The sequence below is a fragment of the Ptychodera flava genome, chromosome 6, assembly GCF_041260155.1.
Source record: "Ptychodera flava strain L36383 chromosome 6, AS_Pfla_20210202, whole genome shotgun sequence".
NCBI lineage: Eukaryota > Metazoa > Hemichordata > Enteropneusta > Ptychoderidae > Ptychodera > Ptychodera flava.
This window is the reverse complement of record NC_091933.1, coordinates 9,158,907-9,181,335: the sequence shown is the minus strand read 5'-3', so window position 1 is coordinate 9,181,335 and position 22,429 is coordinate 9,158,907. Positions and strand designations below refer to the sequence as shown.

Here is a 22,429-nt window from a genome sequence, read left to right as displayed (position 1 = left end):
TCGATCGGGTCCAGCTTCATTCCGTCCCCGACCCATTAACACCTCTTAATTATTCAAAGTAAGATCGCACGCTGCTAATCCTATAGACCCTTTGTTCTCTATCGCAGTTGCCTGTCCCGTTTTTCTCGAGGGTCTATGGTTAACCACTCCCTTGGGACATGTCTGAAAAGCACTTTTGCCATCTATAAGATACTTTATCTCATCCCATAACACGGTTAAGAAGTGTATCGACAGCCCTTCCAAACCAGCAAAGCTGATGACGCCGGTTGTGAACTTTTAATAGACCGCAATTTTCAACAAGCGATCGTGAAAGTTCTGTGAACACTTCAGTATCCTGTGAGCGTGCAGTAACATGTATGTACTGATAGCGTACTGCGTAGCGCCTTTGTAGTTTTACGTACGGCCAGTGTTGTTTACATCAGCCGGTCCCCGGCAGAAGACCGGCAACCCTATAAACGCGTCGTAACAAAAAGGTTTTGTCAACAGTTGGCAATGCAAAGCCACGTTCCTATCTGTTCTAGTCTCTACAGTTCAAGGACCGTTCAAAAATGAACATTGATTCATATTTCGCGCGATCGAGAAACCGGTACACAATACACAGATACAGCCATGTCATTTGTATTTGTTTCAGCGCCGTGTCTCGTACGATTTTAATCCCGGCACAAGCGAGCGTAAGCCTGAGTACAGTGCATGTGCATACAAAAGCAAAATTATAACATGGCAAAGTACATTTTTCATTCTGATGTGACTGTCCGTTTTCAAACTCTATCTCCTCCCTCGATTTTGGGGTCAACATAGGCAAGCAGTATATCGTGGGAATCGTATTTAGTTGCACGACAATCCAATGTTGATCATTTTTCAAAATCCACGTTTGTAATCGAGAAATAGCCAAAATTCCGTAAAAAATCTCATTTTTCATTGAATAATTGCGCTGAAATTTCCAAATATCGGTCAAATAAAAATCTGAGAACATACTTTTACTCGGAGCAAGCATGACAATGGCGTATGCACTCTTCCAGGCATCATTGATAAAAAACCAGAGAAGAGATAGCTAAAAATAACCCTCAAAAGGCAAAAAAATGAAAACTTAACGACAATTTTCTATGATATGGATCTTTGGATAGAAAAATGGTATAAAGATCCGGAAAAAAACTGAAAAATGTACGTCTTTCGGGCTATCACATTGACGTAACTGCGAACGAGGATAAAAGTCATGCGTACGCATTTGACCTCAATTTCCAGCTGGGGGCTATTTTGGGACAGCTTTAGTCATATTTATAATGGCGCCCTAGGTGGTAGAATGGTGATCTCTGTGTGTACGAATCGAGTTGCATCATGGGATAAACCACGTACTGTGCAATGGTGTATATGATGTAAATACCAGTAGATCCTACTGAAGTCCTTGTGTACTCAATAGGAATTCATACTGTAGAAGATTACATAGACTGATACACCAACAATGACAAGCAATTCAGTATCGCTTCAGTGAAACTGGTATTTGCCTCTGGCAATATGCCAAGTGCACATACCACAGTGTGGAATTGTGTCCAGTAGTGTTTGATTGTAAATTTCTGTGTTCCTCATTCTCTCATAGGTTTTGAACAAAGTTACACTCTCATTGATTCTTCAAATTTCAGAGAATAATTACAATGATTGGTCTGTTTACAGGTAACAAGAATGTAGTGACTCGTCAGCATCTTGACAGGGTTAAAAATGGCTGCATCGTCTGCAACATGGGTCATTCTAATACAGAAATTGATGTGGTAAGTGTTTAGCTGTTTGCTATGAGTATAGTATATATTTGTCTTGAGAGCATGGGCTTTTCCAATGTCAGTGTTTTAAAATGTGGGTCTTTTTTTTGAGGTTATAAAGCATGTTAAGGTAGAACGCGCCACAAGACAAATATTCGGATACTCAAATTTCTACAATTCTGATCCACCTCATGTTGGGTCTCATTTTAAAGGTCTTTGAGAAAGAAATACTGTGACAGTCTTAGTTTTTCGAAAATTTTAATTTAAATTTTTCCCCCATTGAGTTAACAAAGGGATGGCAGCCATTTTGAATTTCAAATATCGCAAAATGATGGGTAACTTGTTTCGCTAGTTCCAAACTTTGCACAGTGACCCCCAATTTTTAGTGTTGATTTGGTAAGAGAGCGGTTGAAAGTTTCATTTGGGAAAGTTTTAGCAAAAGTTTAAGTCTTTCACTTTCATTGTAGCCTTTGCTTCCTGAATATATTATTTTAGTATCATCAATAAAAGGAACTGTTCAGTTGCACTTTTCACCCTCATATACCCTGCGTTGAATCACAAGTTTGTCTAGCAAAAGAAAATAGAATTTAGAAGATTTTCAGGATTTACTTTCTACGACATTGACGATGCATATTTCAGTAATCGATGTGGTAGATGTCTTACTGAATTTAACATTAATGTAGTGGCTGCATTGTAACTTTTACCCAAACTTTCCTCATGGAATCTTAACCATTCCCTTTCGAAATAAAGAGTAAAAAATCTGCGGTCACCATGCTAAATTTGGTATTAGAGAAACAGATCACCCAATATCTACTTACACATGAAATCCAAAGTGGCTGCCATCCGTATTGATATGAACTCAATGGGAGAGAATTAAATTTTTGATTTTCACAAAAATAAGCTGGTGAAAACTGTATTTACACCAACATAAAATAACACAAAATAAACCCCAAAAATGGGAGACTAAAAGTATAGCAAAAGTTTGATATCTGTCCCTGAAGTACATTCTACAAAAGTTTTAAGACATAAAAGATTGTAAGGATATCGTGTCTTGTATTTTTTTCAACAGGCTAGCCTACGAAGTCCAGAGTTGCAATGGGAGAGAGTGAGATCACAGGTAGATCATATCATCTGGCCTGATGGCAAAAGAATTTTACTCTTGGCAGAGGTGAGATAAAAATTCAAAGACACACTTTTTGAAATTTCAGTTCAGCATTTCTGCTTTATGATATTTTATGATTTCAGTAGTGTGTAGTTATGTTGCATTGAGTGAGTTTGTACACAAATGCTGTTCTTTGACGTTGAAACATAGTAACCTCAGGTGAATGACGGCCAGTACTGATGAAGTTTTACAGTAGTGTTCCTAATGAAGCAATGAGATGCTGTAGTTGAGTAGAGAGACAGTTCTGATGTCAAAAGTGACAGTTCCAGTGTCAAAGGTGACAGTGTCAGTGTCAAAGATGACCACACCTGTGTCAAAAGGTGACAGTGCCAGTGTCAAAGGTGACAGCGCCAGTGTCAAAGGTGACAGGCAGGCCTAGGCAGCACTGCAATGTCAGTGATATTGACTGTATGTTTGTGTTTTGGTGTTAACAGGGTCGTTTGGTGAATCTGAGTTGCTCCACGGTACCCTCCTTTGTAGTGTCCATCACTTCCACAACCCAAGCATTGGCGCTTATAGAACTGTTTAATGCACCACCAGGCAGATATAAACAAGATGTTTACTTGTTACCAAAGAAAATGGGTAAGTAATCATTGAGTAATATGCTATGTTGTGTGTACTCCTTTGTAATCAATGTAGAAGCTATCTCTGTACTGGCTTTGGAGACTGAATCCTGATCTAATGTGAGGATGATGTCAGGTCATCTGTGTGCAAATATTTATCTTATGCAGTTCTTTATTTATCATTTTAAAATATTGCAGCAATTTTGCTAGAAGTGATCAAAGTTTACCAGCCCGACCAAATTTAATTCGGCTAAAAGCCTGACCCCTTTATCACTTCATGAAAAGTTGAAACCAGGGTATGATGTACAATAACGTACATTGTGAATGTGCCAAGCTTTAACTTTGGATGTCCTGGACATGCTATTATAATAGTGGGTATCAGTCAGTGTTCAGACAGTATCATGAAAATGATGTTATCAATTTTGCTGATTGCATATCTCTTTGTGAAATGCAAAATATTTGTCACATTTTGTGATTTTGTGAGTAGGCAACTGAAGTACAGACATGGTGTATATGATGTAAACACCAGTAGATCCTACTGAAGTCCTTGTGTACTCAATAGGAATTCATACTGTAGAAGTTAGCTTAACTGATACACCAGTTCAAAAACATATTATTTTAATGAAATTAAATGATCAATGTTTATCTCTGTGTATCTATCAGTCCCCCACTTAGAATCACCAGGTTTCTCATGTAAGTTCAAAGTCTGCCCATCTCTGTAAACCTGAAAATTAGAACTCGTGAGTAGTTCCATGCGGAGATCATGTTGTCCAGAGATTGTGCGGCTATGGCAAACAGCAGTGTTTCAAAATTTACCAAGTATTGTGTTTTTACGTTTACAGATGAATACGTCGCATCGTTACATTTGCCGGCGTTTGATGCCCACTTAACAGAACTGTCTGATGCACAAGCAAAGTACCTTGGTCTGAACAAAGCTGGACCTTTTAAACCTAATTATTACAGGTAAGCTATCTCCTATTCAGTAAACAGTGAGGATATAGATTATTTGCCTTTCAGTTCACTTGCATGCATGCATGTAGTACAAGCTCTACATACACAGTCTTTCTGTTTGTAGTCTAGAGTGCAAACCAATCTAGCAAGGATATTTAGTGTTTTCTGGGTTTTCTAAATGAAGAATGTGACAAGCAACATGATAATTGCTTTACAGTTTGCAAATTACTCCCTGTGTCTTTTGCTATAAATTTTGCACAGTTCCACCACCTGTTATTGTTTTATTTGAACCTCTCTTTCTCTCATTCCTGTGTGTGTCTGTTCCATTCTCACTTTTAGCTGTTGATTTTGCATTATCCTTCTATATTTAGTATTATATTGCAGCTTGGTCAATACCAGTGAAATTTGTGGTCATACCTTCAGATTATTACTGATAACGTATCCCATTATACAGCATTGTGGCCCAAGATGTTATCTACATCCAAAAATTCACTGGCATCATCAAAAATATAAAATAATAGCAACAATGTACCCCCTCCCCACCCATGATGGGCTCAAGCAAATTTTGCGCTCCATAATGTATTCAGTTTAACCTCGTACATTATGTCCTGCAAGGTTTGCTTTCATCCATTTTAGGCCAGGAGGGGGGTACATTATTGCTTAAATAAACAGAGATCATACTCAATGTCTCAATGAGCCCCCATTTTCATATCATCCAGGCATTCTCAATTCAAATATTTCTTTTCTCGGTTTCTTTCTTTCCCAGATACTGAAACCAATGCAAGAGGATGCAGTGAACCTCCCGAGACACCCGTGTATTTAAGTGAACATAGTGGTCGAGAAATTTATAAGTGTACAGCCTTTTTTGGGAGAGTGGATGGCTAGAATACTGGTTGAAAAGTTCTCTGAGACTTTTAATTTTGTAGTAACAATATTTTACCAAAAACTGAAAGAGATGGCAAAATTTTACCGTGTAAATTAATATACAAGAGTAGCTTGTTATCAGGAAGTGATCTGACCAACTTGTATCATATGATCTTTCTTATAGTTGTGACTGGCATGTTCATTTAAATCAGATATGTAAATGGCTTTCTGGCTGTTGCTTGTAATTTTTTTTGCAACAAGATTTCTGACCCTCTCAGTGTATTTGTCCAGAAGGCAAGGTGTAAGGTCACATGTACCGATACAATCATATGATCATGCAGTCTCCACCTTGCTTCTCCAGATTTCCTTGCATAGGCTAAGTTAATATTAACCTCATCATGTGGTCTATTTTCCGGGAAGAAAAGTTGCGTAGCTTTAAATCACAACTTAGTTTCCTTCAGCTTTTCCGGTATGTTCGGTTTGTAGTAATCTATCAATCCCGGATCCAATATTTTCCTCCAGCTTGTGGTCGTAAAAAAATTATTCTGTTGTCCCGGCTTTTTTGAACAGTTTGTACAAAAAAAAAGAAATACTTAAAAGAAATACTTTCTGATGAACAGCATTTCAACTCTAGCGTGTCCTGTTATCAATCCTTTGTTTGAAAGTACAAGATCCATAAATTTTTGAAATACTGTGGAAAAAGGAAACCATTAGAGAGACAAAATATTTCAGGAGACCAGAGCAGTAACAGACAGATATTTGATGCGTATCTTGGCATCGTGTTAAATATTTCATGCTTGTATTCTGTCACAATGATGTACAGTATATCCCTTCATATTCGTAGGCACCATATCTGGGTAGCAAATTGTCTCGAAATGTTCAACATTATTGTGTGACGTCCATGTTGCCCTGTAATAATCTTTCCCCAAAGGTCTCTGTGAAAAAACAACAAAGAAGTGTACAATCTGAAGGCAAGCACACTCGTCCCTAAGATTGAAAAAAAGGAAGTTTCATTGACAAATATGTTGCGTTGTTCTTGTTGTAAAGAACAAGAACAGAGAAATGTGGCAGTGTTCATGCATCCAAAGATGTTGCAGAGTCAAAAGAGTTACAAACATTTCAGCTGTCCCTGTGTTTCATTTTACCAAGAAGAATGTAGTCTCAGTGTTTCACGTGTGCATGATCAAACCAGTGACAATTTTGTAAAAAATGCGTATGTCGGTTTCTTATTGATTTCTCACTGTGGATGGTAGGTTTAGATTTTGTTTCATGCATCACAAGAGTAAGTCTTTTGTCTGATTACTTTGCCGTGACTCTGTCTTTTGTAAGTGTTTGCAGCAAATATTCCGTTACTCTGTGTTTTTGTAAATGTTTACCGCAATGGAGAAATCAGGATTGTTTTATTGTGACAAATTAGAAAATACTCTGTGTAAAACCGTTGGCTAGCCAAACCAAACAACAGGGACCCTGCTTACAATTTGCAATTTCAGTCTGTGTAGCAAAATGGTGCTAATTTGTACATACCTGCTATATTAGCTGTGACTGCATTCAACTTTTTGAGACTTATCACCTCTAGATGTGATGTCTTCCTTTTTTAAAAGTTTCACATCTCTCACTCTAATACTGGTCTTCATTGCCAGCGTCACCCACTACAACCGCCTTGAAGTCGTCAGCCTGCAGTTCTGTAGTACTTCCCTCTGCTGAACATCACAGTCATGAAAGATGCCATTTTTACAAAGATACATTGCAGTACTTTGCACTTGGTATTCACATTGTGACTTCAGTGTCTTGTGTTAGAATGCCAGGAGTTTGGATTTTTTTTCGTCTTCAGTTTATTTTCAGTAAGCTCCCATGTCTCTGTAAATTTCTGTCCTGAGATTTAATATCTCGTTTTCAGAAATAAAGAATAAAAAATGTTTAATAACAATTTACAAATTGTGGCTTTGCAAATTTGAAGTCTTCTTAGAGTAGGCATGTCTTTATCATTTACCGCTTTCATCTGATCATAAGACCGGGGTCAGCAACATGAAATGGTTGTAATCATCAAGGGTGGTCTTATAATCGAGCAACCCCATGTTTTTTTGCCAACACTGCTAATTTATGCTAATTTATTCAGGTTCATTCAGCATACATGTTCATTGACAGGCAACTGTTCCTCTACAGATAAAACCGCAATCTAGCAGTGACTTCCCAACCCATGGACGTAGTCTGTGGTACGTCCATGGTTTGGTGAATAAAGCCCAATTGACAGGCAACTGTTCCTTTACAGATAAAACCGCAATCTAGCAGTGACTTCCCAACCCATGGACGTAGTCTGTGGTACGTCCATGGTTTGGTGAATAAAACCCATTGATTTACAATCAAGGTCATCAAATTTATCAAGGTCATACTAAAAAAATCAAACGTGGAATATGGCTGTTCTTTCAGACTTTTGGAAAAGAGACCGGGTCAAATTTTAGGAGGATGACCTCAGGAAAATCTGATTATTCCATCACTTGTCTTCCTAGAATAAGTCTTTACTGTGTTTAAAAGTGTAAAAGGCAGAGTAAGGTCAGCTTTGTGGTAGGTCGTGTTGTCTTACTTTTACTCAAAAACTCCATTATCACTGCTTAGTGAGGACAAAGTGGAATCTGTGACAATCAAGGTAAATGAGGTCAAGGTAAGAGCTTGGGAATTTATGTCCTTTCTAAAATGTTAATCTTATTTTCGATAACAGGGTGCCATACATCATTGATTTCTCATTTGTGATCATGATAAAAGATTTATAACGGTTAAAGTTGATACTCCGGTAACAATTTATCAAAAAACAATCGCTGTTGAGAAATCCAAACATTTGAAGTTTCCTGCGCATACACTGGCAGTGCTGAACTTGCATAGACCAGGGATAAACTTGTCATTTTTCCTCGCGGTTTCATCGTTACCGTGTTGTATAAAAGTGAGTACTAAAATTATGATTATTTTTGTGGTTGTTTCCCATCTTGATCAGAGTAACGTTTACATTACCATGGCATTTTACCTACTCAGCAAAGTTTTCTTTCCCTTTGATATCGTAACACACTGACTTTCGACTACTTCCAGAAGTTTCCGATATATTATAAACATTCGACCTACGGAAAAAAATTAAGCCTCATACAAGTGGACATTGAAGAACCGATGGTTAGCCACTTCTTTGTGTTGAGTGGCCCTGAAAAAATGATCGTTTACGAAGTCATTCTACTCATGATCAATTCTTTAAAATCGTTCATCGATGATCTAGAGACAGAAACTGAACATAAAGGACTGAACAGAAATTACAAGGGCCGGTATTTTTCAAGATGACGCAGTGCGAAAAGTGACCTCCAATTTTCTTGCGCAAAAACAGTGACCCTTCCCAGCGTGTAAAGTCCATATAAATAATATCTTAATTGACGTATTATTTCTCATTTGACCTTTTAACTTTCAAAGAATACATCTTAACCCTTACAAACAATCACCTTTATGCAAGGTCTAAATTAATTCGTTGACTTCAGAGATCATATTACACAATAATCCTATCGACTATTTGAAGTACAATTGGCTATTCCGATTCACACTTTAAAGGGACGATACAAATATTTATCAACGTCCACATATATGCAAGGATATAGCAAGTTTTGAAGAGTAAAACCGTTTAATAATATACCCCTAGACTACCATGAGAAGCAAATTGGTATTTTTGGGTGAATCGCTATACCATACTTGTTTTCACACCAGCACTTTCAAACAACCTAATCTAATCAAGTATATTTATATCAACTGTGAAACATCTATAATGCACAGATACGTTAGAAAAAAGTTTTTCATAGTTCATAGACTAGCATGTACAGTGAATCGACATTTTATGCACAGATATAACTTGTGGGGAAATTTTTTAATAGTTTGTCCTGTAGACTACCATGTATTATGATTTGATATTTTGGGTTCAAGCACTATATCGACTACATCTTGCCCTCTTATAGTTGTACAAAAATGGTGACCCTCCCAAGGCAGGAAATTTCAGGACCATTCAAAAGACACTTGCTCGAAAAATGGCGGCCATCCCAAAAAACCACCACCCCTGCAATTTCTGTTCACTCCCTAACTTTACAGATCAAAAATACGAAATGTGGGGAGTCAAAGTCTTCAAAAATTGTATATAGCATTCTATTTAAATACTATTCTGTGATCGCTCGGTGTACGTTTTCGTTCAAGTACAACATTACAGCCTGACCATAGATCTCGTAGCTAACCCTAGTGAAAAGTTTTCGATATTGTATTCCACCTAGTTTCTTACAGTTAAAAGGCCTGTAGCTGTTATCTTTGGTGACTTTTCACTATTCCTTAATGTCAACTACTGTTTCCTGTTCTACCCTAAAACATGTTGAGATGCACATGTACAATATTCAGCTTGTGCATGTGTAGACTTGCATTGTTATTGTTGACGAGGACTTCTGGTCCGGACTATAATTCAAATGTAAACAATAACGGTGCATCCTCCATGTATAGACGCTGTGTTGACAAGTTAAATAGTTGGCTATTCAATATGCTTTTAGGGATAGATATAGAACTTACAATTCACATCCAAAGCTACTATAGTAAAAAAAATCATTACAAGATTCAGCTGATGATGAAAACGTAAAAGGGGATTTTGGGAGGCAGTTTTGCGTTCTGTATGAGGTGACATAACAATTCAAAAAGATATCGGCAAAGTTTCATTACGACGTTGCCATGACGCAAATGTAAACGAACACTCTCTAAAGAGAGTATATTGTACTTTTTTGAGACCAAGCCTTCATGATGTCATTTTTGGCAGACGCAAGTGCACCGGATTTTTATAATCATCTCAAGCTTATAGCAAATGCTTTATTCATGGAATTGAAATGAATAATAGGAAAGCATCATTCGCCTTGCATTTACATCAAGTTAGACACAGCTGCCATCCAGTGTACGAAATTGGAGAAAGACATATTGGAGACATTTTGTTGTACATCGATTAAAATAATACCAAAGATAAATGATTATTGAGAACTCTACAACAGTAATTACACCTTTCTGACAATAAAATAACACATTTTCAAATAGAAAAAAAGTGATCAACGAACACTTTTGGACGCAACCTCTTTTGTTACATTAATGACCAGAATCTGTGTAGTCTTGTTGATATTACAAGTCGCTCAGTTGTTACAGCTCTGTCAAGGCTGTTCAACGTCTATTAAACCTTTGTCATTTACCGATACCCATGTTTTCCCATTCTACAGACAAGTGAAAACCATGGCAACTGTCGGGTTTTCATTGGCAGACTACATTGTCTTCGCAGCCATGTTGTCACTTTCAGTGGCTATCGGGATCTATTATGGTTGCACTGGCAAGAAACAAAGTACCACCAGTGAATATCTCTTAGCAGACCGTCGTATGAACTACGTTCCTGTGTCGTTCTCAATAATGGCTAGTTTTGTATCAGCCATAGGTCTCTTGGGAGCACCCGCTGAAGTGTACACTTATGGGTGGATATATTGGATGGGGATATGGTGTTTCGCCATTGCAATTCCCATATCTGCTCATTTATATCTTCCCGTCTTTTATAAACTTCAAGTGACAAGTATCTATGAGGTAAGGGCGATTTTAACAAGTGGAGTCAATTATATATGTCTTCATAGAGTTTGACACCTTTATTAAAGTGTAATTTATCACACTAAATGTTACTTCTTTATGTTCGACCTCAATAGTACCTGGAAGTGCGTTTTAACAGCGCTACAAGACTGCTCGGTACGTGCCTGTACATTTTTTATAAGGTAAATCTTCATTATTAGCAATAGGCCTATACAAAAAATGAAACATACGTGCATAGAACAAACAAACAAACAAACAACAGTATAGAAAATACACTTGACCACAGTCCCTCCAGTGTGTGGACTGTGACGTGGCCTAGTCTTATGGTGACGGGGAGGCGGTAGCAGTTTTAGTCATTATACAAGATACTGGGTACTAGGTTAGAGCACGTCGTTTGACCATACCAGTAGTATTTGCACGCTTTGTCCTTTGCGGGACAGACAGAGAGCAACACTTTGAGATGGATGCTCATCGATCGACAAAGTGACTGACCCTAACCAACAATGCTGATGATTGTCTCACTGTAAGGCTTCATTCAGAAACATCTCTGGTCGGGGGCCGAGGAGAATTGACGGGGAAATTTGAAAGTATGAAGGGTATGTCGGGGGCCTTTGAAAGGATTTGGGGACTTAAAGGGGAGGGGGACTCGAAACGAAACTGTCTCTGATTAATATAAAATATGTATTTTAAGTTTATTACGGGGGCAGCTGAGAAAACTATTTTTGGAATTTCTCCCACCTCCAGGAGTGTGTTTGAACATACTACATACCAACATTTTGTTATACCTAATACAATCGAGGATCTATTGCCTAATTCATTTCATGAACTCTAGTCGTAGTGTAGATTTCTCATGTATTTTACTTGCAGACCACTTACCTCTCAGTGGCTGTGTATGCACCGGCACTGGCATTAAGCGTTGTGTCTGGTCTCAACGTGTGGCTGACATCATCCACGGTGGCTGTAGTTTGCGTGTTTTATACCACCCTGGTGAGTAGTTCAGGTATTCGCTCGATCAAGAAAGTATTGGCTTATATCAAGTGTACAGGCAGAAACTCAAAATAAGATTATAACTACGTAGATAGAAATAAATTATTTGGATTAATTATATGTACAATGATGATAACGATAAATGTCTAGGAGAGAAGTATGACCTATATCTCAAAATAAATGTTTTGGATGTTTTGTAAAGTAAACTTTGAAAAAAAGCCTTGAAGTGTGTGTATATATATATATATATATATATATATATATATATATATATATATATATATATATATATATATATATATATATATATAATTTATAGTCTTAAGAATAGCGCGAGAAACATACGTGCGGTCGCTGATTTGCACGGTTTGTTTTTGAAATAATGGTCGGGTCATGTAATATCCAACAGTTGTAATTGTTCACTTTGCGCATAAAGGAAATGATTACTTCTTTGAAATATATTACCATGATTATTGGTCTATTGTTTTTCATAAAACAAGGGTGGCATGAAAGCAGTGGTGTGGACTGACGTGTTGCAAAGTCTAATAATGTTTGCTGGGATTTTAGCTGTTATAATACAGGGTTGTATTGACCTCGGCGGAGGTAGTATTGCCTGGCAAATTGCCGAAGAGGGCGGCAGAATATACTTTACAGAGTGAGTACAGTTTTGTCTCTTTTCTGTTACATGCTACTTGTCTGAAGTAAGCTTCTGCTCTTTGTGCAAGATCGAGGTAGATCAGTATTTATGTATGGAAATTTGAGCCAAACAAGAGGTTAGTCAGATGTTTTTGTGTTTTCGCTTTTTTTTTTTTTGTTTTTTGGAGTCTGAGTACCTGTCCTCGAAGTGCATTATTCTGCACGGGCAAATCATAAACAGTAGAGAAACGTTTCTCTGCTGTCCATTGGACAAATCAACATCACGGATTTTAGGGAGTCGATAGTGTACAGTTGTAATTGGGAGAGACAGTTTAAGGACGAAACTTTAACATTATTCTAAAACCGATTGTTTAGCCCGTGTAATCTGCCTTGTCGTGTAGGACTCATGCGACAATCATGTTGGCGCAAAGCTAGCTTCTAGGCCATATTTTACAGATACAGTAACACAGCCTTTTTCTATCATTCTTTTCAGCTGGAGCTTGGATCCCACTGTTCGCCATACAATGTGGTCTATTTTTATTGGTCTAACGTTAGGTTATCTACCTATATATGGAATTAGTCAAGCGACTGCTCAGCGATTTTGTAGCTGTCCGAGTGTAAGAGATGGTCAAAAGTAAGTCAGGAATTGTGTGTCTACGCCATAGGCACGCTGGGAGTAAATAGTCCAAGAAATATTACATTATTTTTGTATTTATTAAAAATAATATCATGATTATGGAATATTGATATCAATAAGACAGTATCAGTATTGCATCAGCATACTATTAGGCCTCGGCGTTCAATATATATTGGACGCTACGGCCTTTGGTACACAATTCACACACGCGCACATTCAGTGATTTTATCGAGTGCTGCCAAGCAGAAAGGAAGTTCAACCCTGATAAATACTAACACGGCATTATTTCATTATTATGATATTATTTTTGATGATTACGAAAATAATATAATATTTCTTAGACTTTTTACTCCTAGAGAACCTGTGGCTACGTTTGTACAAATCACTGAATAAACAGCGGATACTCGTAAAATGTGAACCTTACGATAAGTTTAGTACTATTGGCATGTGAAAATAGCGGTGAGGTGGGCAAACAATTCTGCCTTCAAAATATTTCATGATTATCTCATCTTATTGTACAATCGATTGCGCGATGGACTGTAACTGGATGTAACTGTATGAGCGACTTTACTGTATTTACGTACCATTTTCATCTCTTTTCAGGGCCTTGTATTTGAGTTTACCTATAGTCATGTCTATTAATTCACTGCTGTGTTTCTGTGGTGTTGTGATGTACGCAACCTATGCAAAATGTGATCCTCTTGGCGCTGGTTTTGTTGAGGTCGCTGACCAGGTAAGGGACTTGACACAAATTACAGGGGGGGGGGTGGTCCGGTGTTTTTTGGGGGTGTGTCGCCATTTTTCACGCAAGCATTTTTGAAGGGTCATAAAATTTTGTGCAAGCCTATTGGGGAGGGTCACCTTTTTATGCATCAAAGCTGAAATTGCATGTGCACGTATTAAAGAATATGGAATACTGAAAAAAGAAAAAATGCCTCCTGGCACTTTCATTTTCTGTCATTTCCATTTTCGGCGCGCCCTTCGGGCGCAAGTTTAAGGGTATAATAAACAATGTATTGATGATCCAAGCAGCCACATTGATTTAAGTTGTCATGATTTCTACTTATCCAACTCCTCTATTGTACATATAAACTGTCCCCTATAATGACGCTTTCAATAACAATTTGGGAGATCACTTATTTGATATCATTCTCCCATTGACAATACATTGGGTATAGGTCGGTGTCAAATGTTCATGAAGCTGTATGTACATTTTTCATTTTTTGAGGACATTGACAGAATACAAACTATTCAGAATAGTGCAAAATGTCATCAATAACAACTGGAAGCTTCAGGTCGAACAGCTTTTGAATAACAATTTAGGATCAGATAACCTATGAGTTATTTGTAGTTTCCTCATAGCCTACAATGTATAGTGAATCAACATTCGGTGAAATTCCAAAATCAAATTTCTTGCACAACCATGGACTTGAAACCACTCTAGTCTAATCATGAACATTAATACTAATAATTAGGTGTACATAAATGCACAGATTTACCTAGTTTTGTATTGGAAAAAATATTCATAGTTTCATCATAGGCTGCCATGCATAGTGAATGGACATTATCGATGAAATCTAAAAATTACATTTTTTGTACATGCATGCACTTTTTACCTGCCACTTCAAGCAAAGTACATTTACATGAATTATCACACACATATGATTTGATATTTTTTGGACAAAGCGTTATATCGGCCGCATTTTGCCTTCCTTTTGGGAGGGGACTTCAAAAGTATAGCAAGTCAGAAGGAGGTCTTGAACACATTGCGGGTTTGTTGGGGGTATTGAGTAACAGGGGAGGGTCACTTATTTACATGCACGGATAACGGGGAGGGTCACTAATTGTTGTGCATGAACTTTTGAAGGGTCACTATTTTTGATGCAGCGGTGTTTCGAAAGACACCGGCCCACCCCCCCCTGTAATTTATGTCCAGTTCCTAATTATATTTATATTATGTACTTGCAAAATTCATCATGGGGACGTTGTGGTGCCTCCGGTTATTTTTTATGATGCCGTGTCCGGAACCACTATTTCTAAAGAAAGTGTTAAATTTTGTACTGTTATTGACTTGCGAAGGGAAATCGCTGGCGGGTTAGGATGGTACTTGTTCATCGAAGCACAGAGTAACATAAACAGAGTAGCAACACTTGCATGCCTTTTGTTCCATGGTCGTCTCGGTAGACTATTGGCTTTTGATATTAAAATGAGCTCCAAAGGTGTTAAAATTTTTTGAGGCTTTGTTTGTGGTTGATGATTACAGGAGATTATGCGAAAAATACGACGAGATGGCATCGTACTGCCAGTCGCGTAGCAACCATAGTTACTTTGTGAGCTCTCAGGGAGGTATTTCGAGGTATCAAAAATGGAGGAGTGAGGGACAAAGTGCGGGACACGCAAACTGTAATTTATGGCACTCTGAGGGACGTCCCGCACTGTGTAAAATATGGGACTCTGAGGGAACGTCCCGCAGAGAGTTAAAAACTGGACTCTGAGGGACGGGGCGCCCCCAACGATGTGCATTGGTCCGGTACGCGCTGACGCGTAACTTTTCAGTTTGGCTTTTTCGTTTTCAATGGATCGCCAACAGCGTCGTCGGCATTTTGAATCCTGCCAACAGAACGTGAAAAGAAAGATGCAGCTACACCAGGAAATCGCTTCAAACGTTTATTTTGTTTATTTCGATTTCAGCAAAATCATTAGAAGAAAATATAACTTTCTATGTAGCCCATGCTTCAAGATGTCTGATGTGGCGCTTGGATTGCCACCACTGTCATGGCGAGAAATGGTATAACATCACAAGCGGATCGTGCCTCGAAGTTTATCGAAATGCTTGTACGTAAAATCTGTCTGGAGACGTAATTTCCCGTGTGAACAGATTATGACATAGCAACCACAGTCACTCAACCTTAGCCCTGCGTACGATGCTGTGTGTTCATGGCGTTATAACGGCTCTCACATGTAGTCTGTATAACCACAGGTGTTGTCCTAATGTCCGTCCCCAGGGGTGGGTAGGTGTTTCGTTGTATCGCTAATAAAGATATATTCTACCAACCTTTGGTGTTTCAGTCTTAACTTAGCACTGCCCTTGACAAATATAACTGAAGACCTTGCTGGTGCGTTCGTTATTGACTTTGTCAAAATTTAATCCGGTGATAATCTGGTGAGAGCGTCCACAGATTAGTAATTACCCTTGATTACTTTGGCTAATTAGGCACTCAAACTCATCAGATAATAGACGCAGGCATGTTGATAAAACGTATACGCAAGATTGTCAAGGGCAGTGCTAAGTTTAGACCGAAACAACCAAAGGTTGGTAGAATATATCTTTATTAGCGATACAACGAAAAACCCTACCCGCCCTGGGGACGGACATTTAGACAACACCCTGTGGTATACGTCGGGAGCACACAGCACAGTACGCAGGGCTACCTCTCAACCCGCTTATAGACACGGTGAAAAAAGACAATGGATATCTCCATCGATATCGATAGGCAGTAAATTGTAGTCCTCGTTTGTGTACGTTGCACATGCAGACTCACTTTCTACGTTTGTTAGATACACACATTTGTATTATTTGTCCCGAATTTACTAGTATTGTGCTGTCTGGAACCCTGAAAGGCGTCGTAAAATGTTGCAAATTGATAAGTGCCGACAAATTCTGCGGTGTAACCACGGCACTCGAAGACACTAATTTGGTTGATAAAATATGACATTGTTGTCGGGTTTCTTCGACTAGGCTTTGACGTGATTTTGACTGAAAGGTTTATCGTCATGTCGTTTTGTTTACTTGAAGTCATGTGCATGTTATGAGAAAAGGGTACTGAGAACATCGGACTATCGTCAAACCAGAGGCGTACTATTTCTTTTCCGCATACACGTTGTTACTATGTTAGTTAGAACCTGATTGAAAACACAGTACACGGTAAAACCAGCAGAGTACAGCTTGGAGCAACTCTTCAAACAAATGTCCCAACGCGATCATAACATCTACCGTTGATCTGAGTCAACATCTAAGCAAAAATTTCGGTGACAGATATGAGGCCACAGCATCAACTTAACAAAAATCGGTTGAGGAAAGACAAGTATGTCTGATGATTCTGCAAGCTACGACTCAACACAGGGACATTTTACAGAGAAAACTGGTTATGTAAACTTCCAGTGTTAAACATCAGCTCAACATTTGACTCTTGCTGATTACAAAAGCTATCGAGGAATTGCGTTGCGGTAATTTTTTTGGGCAACAGGCTCTCGAGGATCTAAAATTATAAACAGGTGCCGCCAACTGGTAAATTTCATGAATTTCGCAAAAATCATCACAAAACATGTTTTGAAGGCTGATATACCGATTTTTCGTATTTTTGACCTTGACCCAAAATTTGGAGGCAAAGTAGAGCTTTCGTAACTGCCCTCCCACTGCATACACGGAAAAATATGCCCTCCCACTGAATTTTGATGCCCGCTGCCCTCCAGTATCTATAGTCTGCCCGCTCCCCACTCCCCAAAACATTTCACGCTCCCCTCTGCCCTCTTCCCCACAACTGAAATTCCCATTGCCAACTAGATGCCTACTAGGCAACCCAGATCAACGCAAACCGTGGGAGCAGCTGCAGTATAGCTTGGAACATTGCTCCCCTCTAAGTAAGGCGCTAAATCTCCCTCAAGTTCTATCAACCCCGCGCTTCCCCTCACTCTACGTATCTTCCGGTGCCCACTGTCAAAAATTTTCTCCCCGCCACTGAAAATAGTGAAATTTCCTTCCCCGCCCACAGTAAATATAGATTTTTTCTCCCCGCCCGCTGATTAGTTTTGAAATTTGCCCGCCCGCTGAAAAACTTCGCACGAAAACCTTTTTGCACGAACAGCTTAGTTGGCGGCACCTGTGTATAAAGCGATCATTGCAAAGTATGAAGTCAGTGTACTGGCTCACAAAAGACGATGTGGCAATGTTGAAATACGAATCACTGTTTAAAACTGTTTGAAACTCTAGAGAGTGGATACATCACGGGATAATCTACGATCAGACAGAGGCAGAAATGCGAGATGCAATATGATCGTTCATTAAAAGCAAGCAGCTCTGTGGAAGTGAATTAAGTGCCCTCTCAGAAAAAAGCACACTCAGATATTTCTGCAGTCAAGAAACTAATAATTTGTCACAGTCATCGTCGATTACTGTACCCATGCCACAGAGGCATAACTTCAGTATCCTGTCAAGGTGAGGGATAGCAAGGCTGAGAACGCTGCTATAACTTTTTAAGTAAACGTCCTTGCGCGTAGCAGCGGACACCTATAGTTTCTCCCAGTTTCTCTTGAGCAGTTTTATCCGCTTCGAAAGCGACGGCATGAGCGTATGACCGACAAGAAAAATCAAGTTTGAGTACGACTAAGACGTGAAATAAATCTTTACACTATTTGACGTTATGTACATGTCAGGGTGCCGATATCGTGATGTACTTGAAGAAATACAAAAAAAACTATTTGATATGTGATTATGTGGCAGTGACACTGATATACATTAGGGAACATTCAAATGCCCTGATATTGCTGTACATCATATCAAGTGTATCAAAACTTGCAACCGTGATTCGATTGTAAAAGTTATCCAACATTAGATATGATTTACTTACCTTAAGTCCATGTGCATTTCTTGTGTTCAGAGAAAATTTTTCGTTCTCTAATTGTTTATTTATTTATTTGTCTGTTTATTTATCGAAATTTTGACTTTTCTAGTCTTGGGACACAATGTCCCCACCTTCGTGAAAGCTGGCTGCAAGACTGCCCATAGCCTACAGCCCCAACACGGGGAACACGCAACTCTCTTCACCTACACGCCTTTCGATAAATTTTCACGTAGTACATGCAGTTTCAGCGACCTGCAGCGCAATGTTTAGTAAGCCTGATCTCCATGGGCCTGATCATGATTTTGTGCTATACCAATGCACATCGTTGCCCCCCCCCGTCCCTCAGAGTTCAGTTTTTAACTCTCTGCGGGACGTTCCCTCAGAGTCCCTATTTTACACAGTGCGGGACGTCCCTCAGAGTGCCATAAATTACAGTTTGCGTGTCCCGCACTATGTCCCTCACTCCTCCGTTTTTGATACCTCGAAATACCTGTCTCAGGCCAGAAACACTGCTTCACGCCAAACAAAACATAACACAGCCAGCAGTTTCATAACATGTCCTTCCTTGACGCACGTGTAAAAGAGGGTACGACTGACCGTAAACCATTGAGTAAAACCAGACAATATCGATAAAAGACTTTCAAATTTGGTTCAAACAAACTCATTGTATATTCATAAAATATGAGAGGAATTTTTAAAACGGTAAAACTCGTTTTCCTGAAGCTCAAAACACTCCCGTTTTCGCCAGCACGTCAATTCTGCTCAGCACCACACGACAACAACAACACAAACTTTGCCGAACAAACTTTCGCTTAACAATTGGCGAAAAAACCGAAAACTACCGAAGGATTCGTGGTCGGCACTCTTCGGAAAAGAGAGGCGAGAGCAACCTGAGGCGAGGCGAACATGGATGGGTTACGTAGCCGCTTCACGCCTTAAACAATACCCGTTGCCACTCTATCTATCTTTCTCTATGATCGAAGTTATATTTTAAACATGACAATATACAGACTGATTTTTTTTAAGAAAAACTAATAGTTACATAACTTTCGTTCTGCACTTCCTGAACCTAACAACATTCATTAGTCCCCTTAGTATGGAAAAATAGTCAAAACTGGTTCTAAATTCGTACTGATACATGGAAAAAAACCTGTTCCTATTGCAGAGAATGGCTTATTTTATCGCCGATAAGTTTGCACGACTGCCAGGATTTTCTGGTTTATTTCTGTCGGCTATCTGTAGTGCCGCTCTGAGGTAAGCTGGAAATTCTAAGCCTTAGCTAGGCAGACCGACTAGAGATGAAAATATCAATGTACCATGAATTGACGTGACTTTGTCCTACAAATGTAAAATTTATATTTTAAACGCGGTTATGTCATACGTCTGCACAGTGACTGATTGAATCACGTTGGAAACCATGTGGATGTTATTCAGCAGTTAAAAGCACAAACTTTAAGGTTGGATAATGAACGATGCATTTTTTCTTTCCACAAACATCTACTTTTCATTTTTTCCGATCGCCCTGCTTTACATTTCTGACACCATTAACCAAACAACTTACATGTAAAACCGATGAACAAGTTCCTTTTCAAATGGAAGCGTGTCAATACATTCCACTGTAATAAAACTTGTTTTGTTTTTACTTTTTTATGTGTTACTGTAGTACCCTATCGTCAGGGTTACATTCACTATCGGCAGTAACTTTGGAAGATCTCATCAAAAAATCGACATGTGCCTCGGCGATGACCGATAAAAAAGCCACCATGATTTCCAAAGGGCTTTGTAAGTACATTTTTGTCACTTCCATGATGATTTAAACGACACAAGATTAACACAAACATTTAACGTAGACACTCACTCCGGTCAAAGTTCGATCGATTTAGGGGGGGGGGGGGTAATTTAGAGAAAATCATAATCTAAAGAAGCCTTTTTAAGCTTAGATATTGAATGTATGAGAAATTTGGATGAAGTAAATCGAATATAGCAAGGGTACAGTGTTTACGAATATTTAACTTTGAACTTACGTTTCTTGCCATGGTTTGTCTGCATACTAACATGACTAAGGTCTTTCCCCTTTGTCGTCAGTCATAAATGCTTTGTCGAAAAAAATATGCAGACAATGGACTTGCAGACTCTTCAAAAATCTCAAAATATTGGGTACAGCCCTTTTGGCACGAAGTGGCGAAAAAAATACAGATGAAGTTCATGTTCATTCGCTTGCCCGAACTTTCTTTTGCTACCCGCGTCTTCAATACATTCATAACAATCGACACGTTAACAGTGCTAAAACTTGGTAACCGTTTCGCTTGGATGAGAGGGGAACAGTTATCCTATAAGGTAGTAGATGCAAATACCCAGAGCCACGTGAGTCACAACAACACAATTGACCCTTTCACCTCCATGGTTTGGCCTTATTCGATTATTTTCTATAATAAAGCCGGACCTCCATAATGGGAAATGGGGTAAACATGATAATACGGTTATGTAAATATTAAAACTCAGTTTGTTCTTGTATGTGATAACCTATGTATTCTTGTAGGTACTGCTGTTATTTTTCTCCGCCATGACATTGGAAAAACACAGAGTGATACAAAGTGCAGACCAAGATTATGCGGCATTCATTTAACTCACTATTCAATTTCTTTCATAATTCAAAAGTTTCTCACAAAAAAAATTGTCCTAACTATATCACTATCACATTTTTTGCTCACTTCTAGGCATAATGTATGGTCTGGTTGCTCTCGCTCTTGTACTGGTAGTTTCACAGATGGGGTTGATTTTGCAATTAGCTTTGTCTTTAGGAAATCTAATTCTGGCCCCTGTGTTTGCTATGTTTACGCTAGGAATATTCTTTCCGTGGACGAACAGTATTGTAAGTGTACCTCATTCGTTTTCCATACCACAACCCACTGTTCCACATCAAACCACGACACATTACATCTCGTCACTAATGCCACTATACCGCAACGCAGTGCAGTACACTAACATTCTGAAAGACATTCAGTGTTAAGAGTTTTAACCTGAACTACCGATTTAGTTTTTCGTGCAAAATAACTCCACAGTAGTAGGAAGAAAACATTGTCACATAATAACTATAATATTAGGCTGACCGGAGTAGCCATATTGTACATTTTTATGAATGAAGCTGAGACTTGTATGTCAATCACTTACTCTGCTATGAAATGCCTTCAATTGTTACATCACAAACTTGCATTTGTCTGTTGTGTAATTACTTTTCACGTTGTTTGTAATAATATATACCCTTCTGCAGTAAAGTTTAGAAGAAAGAAAACTAGAATGCAATATCTTACAGGGTGTTATAGTCGGTGCTCTTGCCGGGATCGCTGTTGCCATGGTTATATTGATTGGTAAATTTATATACCCACCATCATGGCCCATGTTATCTTTGTCAACTGAAGAATGTTTTCTAGCCAGCACGGCGTCGAATTACACGAACTTACTGACTTCTCCAGAAATGACCACCATGTCCCTTGGAACGACAACAGAGGGCGAGCTTTCTTCAGCCGCGTAAGTAATAGACTCTATAATATTGCACAATGAACGTCTTCCAGAAGACATCTGCTGCATCCGCCGCTATAATTGTTGGCAGCTTTGCAATCAAACCAACTCACTCCTAATCTGTTCATTAT

At 38.8% G+C, this 22,429-nt stretch overlaps 2 protein-coding genes across 7 annotated transcripts in view; both read left to right on the top strand.

Moving 5' to 3' along the window:
- The window catches only part of LOC139134774 (S-adenosylhomocysteine hydrolase-like protein 1), a 54,500-nt gene extending 47,282 nt beyond the window's left edge, over positions 1 to 7,218 (top strand). For 4 of the 6 annotated variants that reach the window (XM_070701826.1, XM_070701821.1, XM_070701823.1 and 1 more), the window contains 5 exons: positions 1,669 to 1,763; positions 2,821 to 2,919; positions 3,348 to 3,495; positions 4,319 to 4,439; positions 5,194 to 7,218. In XM_070701826.1, coding sequence (XP_070557927.1) covers positions 1,669 to 1,763; positions 2,821 to 2,919; positions 3,348 to 3,495; positions 4,319 to 4,439; positions 5,194 to 5,200 — 470 coding nt within the window. In that variant the 3' untranslated portion in view covers positions 5,201 to 7,218. Of the gene's footprint in view, positions 1 to 1,668; positions 1,764 to 2,820; positions 2,920 to 3,347; positions 3,496 to 4,318; positions 4,444 to 5,193 lie in introns of those variants that run through there. The other 2 variants (XM_070701822.1, XM_070701825.1) reach the window with 1 other exon arrangement.
- Positions 7,219 to 7,905: 687 nt separating this feature from the next.
- On the top strand, positions 7,906 to 22,311 carry LOC139134179 (sodium-coupled monocarboxylate transporter 1-like). Its single transcript, XM_070701093.1, has 11 exons — positions 7,906 to 8,226; positions 10,547 to 10,898; positions 11,015 to 11,080; positions 11,766 to 11,885; positions 12,386 to 12,540; positions 13,015 to 13,155; positions 13,762 to 13,891; positions 19,945 to 20,033; positions 20,443 to 20,561; positions 21,497 to 21,651; positions 22,093 to 22,311. Exons 2-11 carry the CDS (start codon positions 10,560 to 10,562, stop codon positions 22,309 to 22,311), a joined length of 1,533 nt encoding a protein of 510 aa, XP_070557194.1. The 5' UTR covers positions 7,906 to 8,226; positions 10,547 to 10,559.
- The last annotated feature ends 118 nt before the right edge of the window (positions 22,312 to 22,429 follow it).